The sequence below is a fragment of the Lampetra fluviatilis genome, chromosome 24 (assembly GCF_964198595.1).
Source record: "Lampetra fluviatilis chromosome 24, kcLamFluv1.1, whole genome shotgun sequence".
Classification (NCBI taxonomy): Eukaryota; Metazoa; Chordata; class Hyperoartia; order Petromyzontiformes; family Petromyzontidae; genus Lampetra; species Lampetra fluviatilis.
The window spans coordinates 4943397-4957057 of record NC_136298.1 but is presented as its reverse complement, the minus strand read 5'-3'; the positions used below and the strand labels follow the sequence as shown (position 1 = coordinate 4957057).

At 46.5% G+C, this 13661-nt stretch overlaps 1 protein-coding gene across 11 annotated transcripts in view; it reads left to right on the top strand.

Moving 5' to 3' along the window:
- LOC144941091 (nuclear factor 1 A-type-like) overlaps window positions 1-12426 on the top strand; it is a 384067-nt gene extending 371641 nt beyond the window's left edge. For 10 of the 11 annotated variants that reach the window (XM_078867567.1, XM_078867556.1, XM_078867559.1 and 7 more), the window contains 2 exons: window positions 1408-1482; window positions 4689-12426. In XM_078867567.1, coding sequence (XP_078723693.1) covers window positions 1408-1482; window positions 4689-4706 — 93 coding nt within the window. In that variant the 3' untranslated portion in view covers window positions 4707-12426. The remainder of the gene's footprint in view (window positions 1-1407; window positions 1483-4688) is intronic. The other variant, XM_078867566.1, reaches the window with a different exon arrangement.
- The last annotated feature ends 1235 nt before the right edge of the window (window positions 12427-13661 follow it).

Genomic DNA, 13661 nt, shown 5'->3' with positions numbered 1-13661 from the left:
GACCCCCTTTTTTTTTGTTCCGTTTAAAGAGAGGCTGCGATCATTATGAATGTGAATACATTTTCGGTAATTGGAATGATGATAATATTAATGCAGTCACGCACTTGGCTGCTATCCGTGGGCAAACGGAGTCGTGGGCATGCAAGCGGATTTCCCATTTGTCGCAAAAACGATTCATTTGCGCCGGGGAGAATGTTTTCACAGCTCTCAGTAAGCCAAACAGCCCCTTCACCTTCTGCGTTGACCATCTGCAGTTCCCATTGTTGACAGGTAAATGTTGAATGCCCAGGTTATTCATCTATTAGCTATTATTGGCGAATGCAATGCGGTGGCGCAGACCGTACAGCAGACATCCCATATGCCCGAGCGTCGTAAATTTTAGGGTATAATTAGCGGGTGCAGAAGGGGGGGACGGACAAAAAAAGTTTCATCAGAATGTTTTAGAAAACAGGCATTTGAGCCAATGTTTTCGACCGATATTTCAAAAGCCATTAGTGCAACGAACAAAGACGAAATCTGAAAAAAAAATATTGTTGGGTTTTTTTGTACTTTTATTTTCTATGCATCGATGATAGATTACTAAATCTCTTCAAATGAAAGAAATTCAGGCTATTGCATTGTCAATGGGTGTACCAATGCAACCTGAAAAGAAAATTCGCCATGTTTTGCTATAACGCTGCCTTACATCAAGAGGAATTTTCTTTTTTTACCTGACGTTTCAAGCAATGGCCCTCATTCAGGCCCAGATATTGGCTGACTTACAGAGAGAGGTCACGTTTTCAACACGTAGTGCCTAGAACACTGCTGGGAAATTGGAAGGAATGTTCACGGAAGAAGGGCTTTAATCATGTTGTACCTGGGCAGCCCTCTTTAAACCCCATGCAAGATGGGCAACTCACCACACCATTCTGGTCATTGGGCTTATTTGACTTTCCCATACTTCGACATTCTCGTCTGTGTAGTTTTGAAGTCAGAGAGCACAGACGTTGACGCATATAAGTACAGTGCAGCAATGGAAAGTGTTGCACTGCCCACGCTGTAGCCACGCAGTCTATAACACCTGTTATGCATGGCGATAGCCCATCCAAGCACAATGCGGGGTCGACTTTGCTTAGCTTCCTAGATCTGGGTGCAATTCTATGCGAATTTAGTCATGGGGCTTGCAAGTGGTATAGCCTATAATATATATATTCCTTCTGTTGTAAGGCAGTATCACGGACAAATACGATGAGTTTTATTTTATCTTTACGGTGGCATATTTCTGAAATTTAATTAACCCCGTTTATATTTTCTTTACCCTTATTATTTAGAACGTTTGAAATACCGCCGCCTGTGTTTTGTAGATGTGCATGCCTTCAACTGTAATGTGACCTTTGCCCTAAAACATAGTTTTCAATATCAATTCAGTTGCTGTGCAGCAGTCCAACACAGCAACTCAGGGCTACAGGGAAGATGGTGCCATCTCGTGGACAAAACATTACGGTTAGTAACAGACATTAATTATCCAGGCTTTTCGCCCCGAAAATCAGTTCGCTTTCCCCAGCCAATGGGATTGGTGTCCGTCCGGTGAACTCCAGCCACGGGCTCCTCCGGTGTGTTTGTGTAACCCACCTGCCAACCCGCACCCACCCAACTTCCCACCAGCAGGGTCGGCCCACTGACCCACCGACCCACTGACCCACTGACCCACTCGCTCGCCTGTCAGCCTGCCCGCCGGTCTGATTGCCCGCCAGACAAAGAGAAAGATCCCCCCTATAGCCTGAACAGACTGTTGGGGCAAGTGCTGTTAGCGAGCACCTATGAAGGCCGGCACGGCATACGAGGGGGTGGGTGGCCAACACCACGCCCGACCGCCTTTGTCTTCCCAATGGCGATGTTGACACACTGCACCAGGTACTCATTTCAGGCTGACTCGACCTAGGGCAGGCCCAGGACCTGGTCCAGATTAATCGTTACTGGTGTTAACCATGAGCGGGAATCGAACTCGGGTAGGCAGGTTGGTAGCGCAGCGCGCTAACTGCTTCACTACCGCTCCCCCCAAACACGTGGTGTAGACGGGGTGAGGCGTTAATCGGTAGAAATTAATTATCAGCCATATGAATGAAAGCCCACACATGTTGTCAAGTGTTAACATGCAACAACTTCCAACTGTTTTAAGTATAGGAACACATCTCTGAGCTGGACTCAGGTAAGCCAGAATTTGGGGTGCTGTGGAAAAGCTTTGACAAAAAAAAAAGTTAATTAACATTTATGTAATAGAAACCAAAATCACACCATGTTGAACACTAGGCCATTATAGTCTTTTCAGCTGCTGACGTTGGTAAGTAACTCAGATTATGTTTGAAGGGCGATTAAATTCTTAACACTGGGCTAATAAGCATCGGTGATTAGTTACGTCTAAGTGTTAGGTGTGAAATACGTGTAGATGTAACTTAAGGAGCGCCATAGTAGCGAGATGTTAACTGCCTCGTCTGGTATACAGGAGGTCGTGGGTTCGATCCCCTACCCTGACGCCTGCTGCTGTATATTTGGAGTTTGCATGTTCTCTCTCCCCGTGTTCGCGTGGATTTTTTCACCGGGTCCTCCGGTTTTTCCCTCCACATTTAAAATCAACGTTTAGAGTAGTTGGCCGCTAGGCATTTCCACGTGACGATAAGCCACTTCGTTGAGCCATCATTTGTGGCCAGGTCGCTTCTGAAAAAAGAGCTGCATAGCTGAGTGGGCCTTCCTTAGTAAAAAAAAAGTTCAAATTGTTTTAATCTAAAAAAAGTTTTTGGCGATGCTGCTACTTCTGCGTTGCTAGTGATGCACAAGCACAGTCTAACGACGAAGCCCCCAACACAATTCAGGATGGGGACGTCTGGTATGACGCATGCTGCAAATTGACTTCCCTAAATGTCTGGATTTAAATGATAAAAACGACGACAACTCTCAAGCAAAACGATGATAGCAAGACAACATCAAGAAGGGGGGGTCAGCCTTAGCTACGTGATATTTTGTCGAGCCATTTCCGAGTGGCCGTCCGATGACACCCGACCGAACATGCACGGTGGTTTTTTTTTCTAATTACAAGTGACGATGGCCTTCTTATGTACGTACATCTCGGTGCGTAGGATAGAACCCAACCAACATCCAGTAGCGGTAGTAGCAATCGTAAAACTTTTTCAATTTTAATGCAAACGGACAATCGTCAATAACATCGTGGACTTAGAGATATTATATATCAGGGGCACATAAATGGCTAACGTCCTCATAACTGGAAAGGCTGTCCCCCATAATTATTTTTATGTTTTCCTCTCCGTGTATTTACCTAAATGGTAGCATGATGATGACTATGACGACGATGACGATGATGAAGATGATTTTTTACTTGTGAGTGAGTCTGTTGCTTGTTTGACCGATGTTTGTCAGATTGAATGATTTCACACTCGCACGAGTTAACAATCGAGAGCCCTGCTGCTGCTGCTGCTGCTGCTGCTGCTGCTGCTGCTGCTGCTGCTGCTGCTGCTGCTGCTGCTGCTGCTGCTGCTGCTGCTGCTGCTGCTGCTGCTGCTGCTGCTGCTGCTGCTGCTGCTGCTGCTGCTGCTGCTGCTGCTGCTGCTGCTGCTGCTGCTGCTGCTGCTGCTGCTGCTGCTGCTGCTGCTGCTGCTGCTGCTGCTGCTGCTGCTGCTGCTGCTGCTGCTGCTGCTGCTGCTGCTGCTGCTGCTGCTGCTGCTGCTGCTGCTGCTGCTGCTGCTGCTGCTGCTGCTGCTGCTGCTGCTGCTGCTGCTGCTGCTGCTGCTGCTGCTGCTGCTGCTGCTGCTGCTGCTGCTGCTGCTGCTGCTGCTGCTGCTGCTGCTGCTGCTGCTGCTGCTGCTGCTGCTGCTGCTGCTGCTGCTGCTGCTGCTGCTGCTGCTGCTGCTGCTGCTGCTGCTGCTGCTGCTGCTGCTGCTGCTGCTGCTGCTGCTGCTGCTGCTGCTGCTGCTGCTGCTGCTGCTGCTGCTGCTGCTGCTGCTGCTGCTGCTGCTGCTGCTGCTGCTGCTGCTGCTGCTGCTGCTGCTGCTGCTGCTGCTGCTGCTGCTGCTGCTGCTGCTGCTGCTGCTGCTGCTGCTGCTGCTGCTGCTGCTGCTGCTGCTGCTGCTGCTGCTGCTGCTGCTGCTGCTGCTGCTGCTGCTGCTGCTGCTGCTGCTGCTGCTGCTGCTGCTGCTGCTGCTGCTGCTGCTGCTGCTGCTGCTGCTGCTGCTGCTGCTGCTGCTGCTGCTGCTGCTGCTGCTGCTGCTGCTGCTGCTGCTGCTGCTGCTGCTGCTGCTGCTGCTGCTGCTGCTGCTGCTGCTGCTGCTGCTGCTGCTGCTGCTGCTGCTGCTGCTGCTGCTGCTGCTGCTGCTGCTGCTGCTGCTGCTGCTGCTGCTGCTGCTGCTGCTGCTGCTGCTGCTGCTGCTGCTGGTTAGATGTGAACGAAGCTAGTCCAGTTATTATTGTTGTGCTGCTCCTGCTTATTATCATCATGATTGCCACAATGTCGAAGACAATGAGGACACCATCATTAAAATCTCACTGCGGCTTCTGATGATTCTGCAGCCACTGACAATGATGATGATGACGACGACGACGACAATGACGATGATGATTCTGTGCTGCTATGAAAATGTTTCCTTGTTGTTTATCTCTCTGAACTTTTGTTGTTGTTGTTGTTTTTGTCGTGAGAGCAGCCATGGTACTTGGGATGAAAAGCGGAGCTTTCCATCCTCACCATTCAAGCAGCACTCCGCCAGACCATTTCCCAAGCTTCTGACCGAAGGCAAAATAAAAACAGCTCAAAGCAACGCCTCGATTTTTCCCGCCAAATTCTCGATCGATGGGGGTAGGAGAAAGTCAACAACGGAAACCAGGAAAAGCTAAAAAAAACGAGCAAAACATTTTTAAAAAGAAAAAAAAAGACAACAACAAACCGCATCAACAGCAACGACTTAAAGAGAACTTGAACAAATGGAACGACGCACGGACACGTTAAAACACGAACGCGCAGTCACGCACGCACGCGCCGCCGCCCGCCGCACCATACACGCACGCACGCACATACCGTACAGATGAACTCATCCGGAACTAACTGGAGACTTGCATGATTAAAGTGCGAACAGGTCGCCTCAGCGGACATTTGTGTTGCAGCAGCAGCGGCGGCAGCAGCAGCAGCAGCAGCGTTAAACGGACTTCATTGCTTTTCTTGTGGAGCGAGCGGTTGGGAGGCAGTGAGTTTCTGGCCTTGCAAGACACCGACCAGGGAACCCGGAGGTGAAAATGACCCCGTGAGGGGGTGGGTGGGGTGGGGGGGGGGTCACCCCGGGACCCCCTGTCACATGACCTAAAAGCCAAGCAGCCGCCCGCACGTGAGTGTGACACAACACTTGCAGGGCGTTACTCGCCCCCTGATCGTTGATTTGCGAACACGCAGACGGGCGCCGCCGCACACCGGGCTACGTGTGCGCGCGCGCGTCCGTGTGCTGACGTCTGGTGAGTGAAGCGTAAGCTGTTGATCGTGAACACGTAGTGAGGCATTTGTACGATGCTTAAAACGAATTAACAAATTGTCAATTTGTAATAATAGTAACAGCAGCACCATTTTTATTATTATTACAATTTTAAGAGTAATAATGAGTTGCCCAATGTTTTTTGCTTAAAATTGACGAATTTAATTTGCTGGAAGGATACCCATAATGCATCTTCGGGTAATTATCTACCCAGTGTGTTCTCCGCAGATATGTAAATTGTGTCCTTGGGGTTCTGGAGTGCACGTGCGCCCGCGTGTGTGTGTGTGTGTCTCTTGTTTCAAAACCACACTCACACGCTCCTCCGAGCTATCTCATACGTTTAATACGAGTCCAAACAAAAATAAATAAATATGAATAAAATTTACCAACAATTAAAACCGGGGGGGGGGGGTGTGGGTTGAGGGGGTAGTGGTGACACGGTCCTAACACAAGGGCCTTCATCTCTCACCGAATATTTTCCTGGCCTACCGGAAGATATCCACGGCGCGGTGTGCCGGGGATGCAGGGAGTGTTTTTCTCCAGGTCGCTAACCCCCTTGAAATGAATCCCTGCGATTTCGGATGTAAAGCGGAGGTTCTTTTAAAAATAATTTTTCCTCCCATGAAGAACTGCATGGCCACGATGACCCGCTGCGCTCCCAACCGCTGACCGTTTTCTAACAGAGTTGTAATTGACTAGTGTTATGGTGCTGTGATGAATAGAATTCAGGTTGTTGTTGTGTCGCCTGGCCAGTCGCCTATTCCCATTTTTACTTATTAACGCTGTTGTTTTTTTTTGTGTTCTTCTCCTCCTCCTCCTCGTGATCACGTCAAGTGGTGGTAACGTCCCGACGATAGTCGTGGACTGCGCCACAAAATGCATTCTTCTTCAGTAGAATCCGATTACGCATCGAAGGGATCAACTCTCGCTCGTGTAGACGTGTGACCGCTGGTTTTTTCGTTTGTGCATGCAAGGGACGGGGGGGGGGGGAAAAGACAAAACATACTCACCGGATAGATCGATAGATATACGCGTGCATTTTGCTTTTACCTTTAGGTGCAAAACTAAGTCGCACGTGAGAAAAAACTCAAATTTTTTCTTTTTATAAAAACAAAATACTCGTCGAAAGAAAACCAGCGGAACGCAGTTTCAGTCATCAGAAACGGAGCGGATTCACCGTTCGTGCGTCTAACGACGAAATGTAACGATGTCACGATGACATCAGTGGTGCATACTCGCCCAGTTTTAAACAGAAGAATGCATTTTTCGTAAACTTGAGCTGAATCCGAGAGTTTCGTTCGGGGGAGTCTTGAACGGCAGTTTTGGTGTTTCACGCAGAAGATGCTGTTTTCATGATTACTATGAAAGTTAGATGCTTATTAACGATATAAATGTTTGCGCTACATTGCATCAGGAGTAGTTTCTTTTTTTTTCAGCCGATGTGACGGGGCATTATCCAGTAGCTGCGTGGGTGTTGACGCACGGTCACGGGATACTGATCGCGACTCTGGCACTGTTGCGATCGCTCCAGACCGGGTTAGATTCCAATTGTCGCGCTTTTCAAACAACGCACTCGTTTTTACAAACTTTAAATCGCGCGCATTCGTAGCGCTCACCTTTGAGCTGAAGTTGCACACACTCGCGTACGTTTAAACACACACACCACACACACCACACGCGCAAACCATCCTCCCGCTCTAGAATTGAATGTGACCACGCAGTTACTGTTTAGTGTCGTTTTGTCATCGATAGACGTGTATTTTATAAAGTGCGTTCGCTTGTAAAACACTTCACAGGATTCACAAAAACGCGTACGGGACACGCACGGACACACACGCGCACCAGCGTGCGTGAGAGCAAGACAAAATCAAGAAGGGGGGGGGGGTCAGCCTTAACTATGTGATTCTTTGTCGAGCCATTTGCGAGTGGCCGTCCGATGACACCCGACCGAACATGCATGGTGGTGTTTTTTTCTAATTACAAGTGACGATGGCCTTCTTATGTACGTACATCACGGTGTATAGGATAGAAACCAACCAACATCCAGTAGCGGTAGTAGCAGTAGTCAACCTTTTTTCAGTTTTAATGCAAATAGACTTTTCCGCACGTGAATGGGCATTCTTTTACTGGAGTACATCATAGACGCGATACTTAAGATAGTGGTAGTGGATCAGTTTAACATCGTTGCATCGCTTCAACGTATGCAATTTTTCTTCCCACCCCCTACACACACACACGAGATCGTAAAAAAAATGGTTTTTAAATAAATGCAAAAATAATAACGATGATTCATGACTTTGGTGACCAGAATAACCCGGAATATATCGGGCAAAACAAAATAACTATGGCTTAACAATAGTTAGCCGTATTTATTCAACCCATTTAAACAGTGAATCAAAAATTCAAAAAGGACCCCGCCAATTACAACCTTTGCTTACGATTTACAGAATAAAATATCTGTTTTTTGTTTTTTCCACGGCAACAGCAGCGAGTAACTAATTCTCCAGCCAACATCAGCGAGCAACAACAAACAAAAATCGAGAAAAAACTGAAAAAAATATTAATTTGAGAGGCAAAGTGCAATCGATTTGTTGTGGGGAGATAAAAACAAAACGGGCGTCTGTTGTAGAGAAGTTTCGCTTGGGGGGGTGGGAGGGAGGGAGGGAGGAGGTCTTTTTTTTAAAGAAAAAAATGAGACATTTGTAATTTTCACTTTTTTTTCCTTTTTAATTTTTTGTAAAAGTCCAGTTTCAGCCCTGGGACTCTAAACACGTGGGTCGGTGGCGGGATAGGCGGCGGGGGGGGAGTTCTAAATATAGCTTGCCTTTGTCGGATTGAGAAAAGTGGAGAACTGAGAGAAAGAATCGCTATCGTTGTTGTTATCGTTGTTTGTTGTTGTTGTTTTATAGGTTATATTTTTTTCTCGGTGGCGCGTTTAAGATGTGTATGACCCCCCCCCCCCCGATGCCCGACCCCTCCTCGCCTCCCCCCATCCGTTCTCCCCCATACCTCCCTTTTCCACTCGCCTATCGCACGTGAACAATAGATGGGGCTTACGCGGCCGCATTTGAATGAGCGAGAGGGCATTGCCAATTGGGGTACAGGAGGAGGGGTTCACTCTAACAAATCTGGGAGGGGGGGGGGCGTACCGGGGTGGCAATGGGGGACCCCAGTGGTTCACGTGGGGTCAAGGGAGCCAGGAGTGGGGTGCGTGGTGGCATTGGGGTGCCGGTCAGAAAGGGGTGTTGTATGGCCTTGTGGGTCTTGCATTTGTTTTTGGCTTTACATGATACCGGCTATACACACAAGTATATTATTGCTCTATTACGCGAGTTTATTTTAGAGAGAGGAGAGAGATGTACATTCGGGGCCGAAACGACACGTTTCGTTAAAACAAAAAAATATGCACACATCTTATCTTTTATTGGGATCCGTTGATGATTATTGGCGTTATCTCTCTCTTTCTCTCTGTAATTTACGGTGTGCAGCAAAGCTGTTTAAAAGGAGTGTTCGCGTAAAAAAAAAAACACACAAACGAAATAATAAGTGCTTCTACAAAATAATAATAGTAATGATGATGGTAGCAAGGGTGTTCCATATATACATGTATGTGTGTTCATCGATGCAGTACCATAGTTCACAACAGCGCACAGTGAATGACCATAAAAAAAACCCTGGTGATGATTCACTCAAATATTTAAATTGTACTGTTAAACGAGCGTGGCTATTATTATCTGTATGCACCTTAACTGAAATCGTCAATCGTTTTTTTTTACTATATTTAACTATCTTCGGGAGCAATTTGAAAAAAAAAGTATTGTGTTTGATGGTAACGTTATGATGTAGCACCATATACAATTGCGAACAAGACGAAACGTGTTGATTAGACAGGAGTTAACTGCGTTGCACTACAAAGACAAACACACGCATGGATATATATATAAATGTGTGTGTATAAAAACATACGTAACTATGCATACCCATATACCACAAAACGGAATCCCATTTATGGTTTCACGCATATATATATGCATATTTGTGTATGCATATATATGTGTGCATGCATACCACGTGCAGTGCTTACATGCGTACACATGCTGACAGTAGCAGGTTTTTAAACGCTATACACACGTATATATATGCTTACACATTTCAATAAAATATATAAGCATATACGTGTACAATGTATACTATTTATATACACTTCATAATAAATATCCACTGTGTACACACTACCAGTAAGTGTATATACATACGAGTATACAAAGATAAAGCCCCCCCCCCCTCCCCCGTGTAGCCTTGCACAGACTGTTAGGGCAAGTGCGGTGAGCGAACGCCGATGAAAGCCCGGATGGTGTGTGGGAGGGGGGGTGTAAATATCGCCACCCAGGTGCTCATTTAAGGCCGAGTCGATCTAGGAGAGGCCCACGACCGGTTCCGATAATCGTCACCGGTGTTGGCCGTGAGCTCACTTCACTTCCGCTGCCCACAAAGACAAAGATCCCCCGTATAACATTAACAGACTGTAGGGGCAAGTGCTGTTTGCGAGCACTTTAAGGCCGACACGGTACACGAGGGGGCTAGTGGCCAGCACCACGCCCGACCGCCTTTGTCTCCCTAGTGGCGATGTTTACACCCCGCTCCAGGTACTAATTTGAGGCCGAGTCGACCTAGGGGAGGCCCACGACCGGTTCAGGCAATCCTCACTGGACGTTGGCCGTGAGCTGGATCCGATCTCGGGTCGCCGGGTTCGTAGCGCAGCGCTCTAACCGCCAGACTACCGCTCCCCCCCCACACACACACATAACAACGATACCAGATACCACTATATGGAACGCCCTTGCTCTCTGATCGACACATCTGAACATGACAATTCCGACGGCATGCAAGTTCCACGCCGTGTATATTCTGTGCCCTCTCCCTCCACGCGTTGAAGCCGACGCACTCGCGCGCTCTCCCCATGGAGACACGTGGCTGACGTGTCCGAGTGCCCGTCAGACGCACACCCTCCACCTTCCATATCGCCTTCCCTCTCTTCCCCCATTCTCCGCAAAGAGCTTCAGTTTCTATATATATAATTATGGGGGGGGGTGTGTGTGCCTACCACCCCAGACAGCGACGGGGGAGGGGAGTCGTTTTCCGGAGATCAGCCCCGAACAGCTCCATGTGACATTAAGCCCCGTGCGCATGCGTTTACGCACGTGTAGATGCCGCACGCAGGCGCTATAGGTGTGTGTATGTGTGTATGTAGGTGTGTGTGTATGTAGGTGTGTATACACGCGCGCATGCACACCGGGTGTGAGCCATTTATAGATACCCCGCTGAAATAACGGAGAGGTGAGAATGGATAAGACGGCTTTTCTTTTACAAAGCCCCTCCAAGTCTCCCAACAATCTCAATGCAACGTGTTAACGATCGCCTCTGTAAAATGTGGAGCCATCCTTGAGAAATATGCAATCACCTGTCGAGTCGAAAGAGGCCCATTAGCAGTCGGTGGGATATCTGTAAATGGATCGGACTGTGCATTGATGTACGCTAATCAGGTGTATGCGTGTTGCGGCTATCGTCACGATTATGATAAATGGCAATATCAAATTTTTTTAATGCCCAGAAAATGTATTTTAAAAATAATATTAATATTGTTTTGCACAGAAAAGCTTTTTTACTGATTCAAAATAATTATTATTGACCAATTAAATGATATAGCGTGTGTAGTGAAATCGGAATACCGGGAGAAAAATCTCACCACGATAATCCTTACGTACAATTATACAATCAATCCACTGCTGGATAATAGTTTGACCACACTTTCACCTAAGCTATATATATACAGAGACAAACAAAAAATTCCCCCGTATTGCTTTAACAGGCTGTTGGGACAAGTGCTGTTAGCAACTACATTTGTAAGGCCGCCACGGCACACGAGGGAGTCGGTGATTAGCACCAGCCCCGGCCGCCTTTGTATCCCTACTGGCGATGTTCACACACATCGCACCAAGTAGTGTACTAATTTGAGGCTGAGTCGACCTAGAGGAGGCCCATGACCTGTTCAGATAATAATCATCACTGGTATGTCGGTGGCCGTGAGCGGGAATCGAACTCGGGTCGCCGGTTTAGTGGCACGGCGCGCTAACCGCTGCACTACATACACACACATACACATACATACACACACATGGATATGTATGTGTATGAATGTATATATGCGCGTATATATAACTTGTAGTTGATATTGCATATACACATACACACACACACGTGTGTGTTTCCCACACCCCAGTTCTCGCAACCCCCACCACGCTCACTCTTTCCCCGTTTACCAATGTAAACTCATCTTCTTGGTTCTTTCGGTAAAGTCACGTAGAAGGGTGACTTTACCTACGTGACTTTACCGAAAGAACCAAGAAGATGAATCCCTGCAGTCACGAAAGCTTTAAATCGAAATTTAATGTAAACTCAGTACAATGCAAATGATCTCGCTGCACTCGCCGGATGATTGCTGAACACGTCGGGCGAAACGCGCTAAGCAATTAACCCTGCCTGCGTCACGTGTTCCACGTGTATACACACGGGACGTGTACACACACACACACTGATATCCCAATATTAATTTGAAACGGCTCTAATAACGCAGACTGGATTAATTGCTTAGTGCGTCATGTATTTAACAACGATCGCGATCGGGCTGGTTGCAGCGTGTAACGAATAGTTCGATTGAGAGGAGTAAATTGGTAATGGCGATGTGCCGCAAAGACTGGAGTGTGTGAAAACCACAACTGTGTGATCCTTTTTTATATATATGTACGATATATAGAATCTGGGGCTCTCGTTGCAAATGGCACTATTATATGATGGATTAACAAAAAGCTATTTTTTAATTTGCACGAAGTAGGTAATTGAATTTAAAGGAAAAAAAATGAAACGCACCCACATCATGTGCCTTGCCTTTTGAGAAAAAAAAAGATACGTACTTTAACAAAAATAAGTGTGATAAGACAAAAAAAGAGATTAATTTACACAATGCATTGCTGCACCTTAATATGCTGCATGAATTATCCGTGCGATTGTTATGATGATAAGATCTGACATCTTTGTATTTCATGTAGTTTTAAAAAATAAATTGAAAGAAACGGCGGGGAAAAAAATACGTTTAAGAAACCGAGTGATGTCATTCGTTACACGATTTACATGTATCAGCATTTTTTTTTCTTTCTAGTGGTCGTATATTGTATAAGCGCATCTGCATTCATGTGTAACGCTTTTGGTAAAAAAAAAAACACAATGTTATATAGATAACGAGTCGCAGTATTCGTGTTGGGCAAAATGACCCACCCCAGTCCCTCTACCCAATTCTGCCCCCCACTTCCCCCCCCACTACCCCCCCCCCCACTTCACCCCCCCCCCTCTCCACCCCCCCCCTCTCCACCCCCCCCACCCACTATTTTCTCTCTGAGCCTCTGTCTTCCATTTCGTTTGCTGTTGTATCAAATATACGGACAATTTATGCAATGCAGTTTTTCCTCGTGTGTTATTGTTTCATGATGATTCTTTTTTTTTGGGCTCCTCTATTATAATAAGAATAATAAAGAAATAGCAGCGCCGCTTGTTGAACCCGTTTATTTGTTGTTGTTGTTGTCGATGACACGATTAGTCGCGCAGATTTATTCTCATTAATCACATTGTTTTGACCGTTTTTATTCCCATTGTTATTGCTTCGGTGACGTCGCTGGTTATTACCCTGTCTGTGCTTATGGCTTATTATTGATTTTGATTTTTGACCAAAGTTGGCACTGCTATCTATGCAGTACGGTAAAAAAAAAACATAACATACATAAATTTGTGTAATTTCTTTGTGCTACGAGAACTTTGCATGTGGACAGGAACGGAAGTGTTGTGCTGTCGTGTGTATCGAGTGTATTGTTTTGTTGAAAGACAAAACTCTACATTTTTTTGGGGGGGGGGGGGGGGTCGTTATATTTTCATCCTTTGGTTTTTAATTTTGTTGTTTGTTTGTTGGTGTTGTGCGGCTGGGGGGTATGACGTCACTGGACATCATTTTATTTACGGTTCATTCATTCGCACGTGAACAAAAACAAACAGAAAAAACACAATTGTTAAATACTCAAACGCGAGCACAGTTTGTGATCTCATCAATTG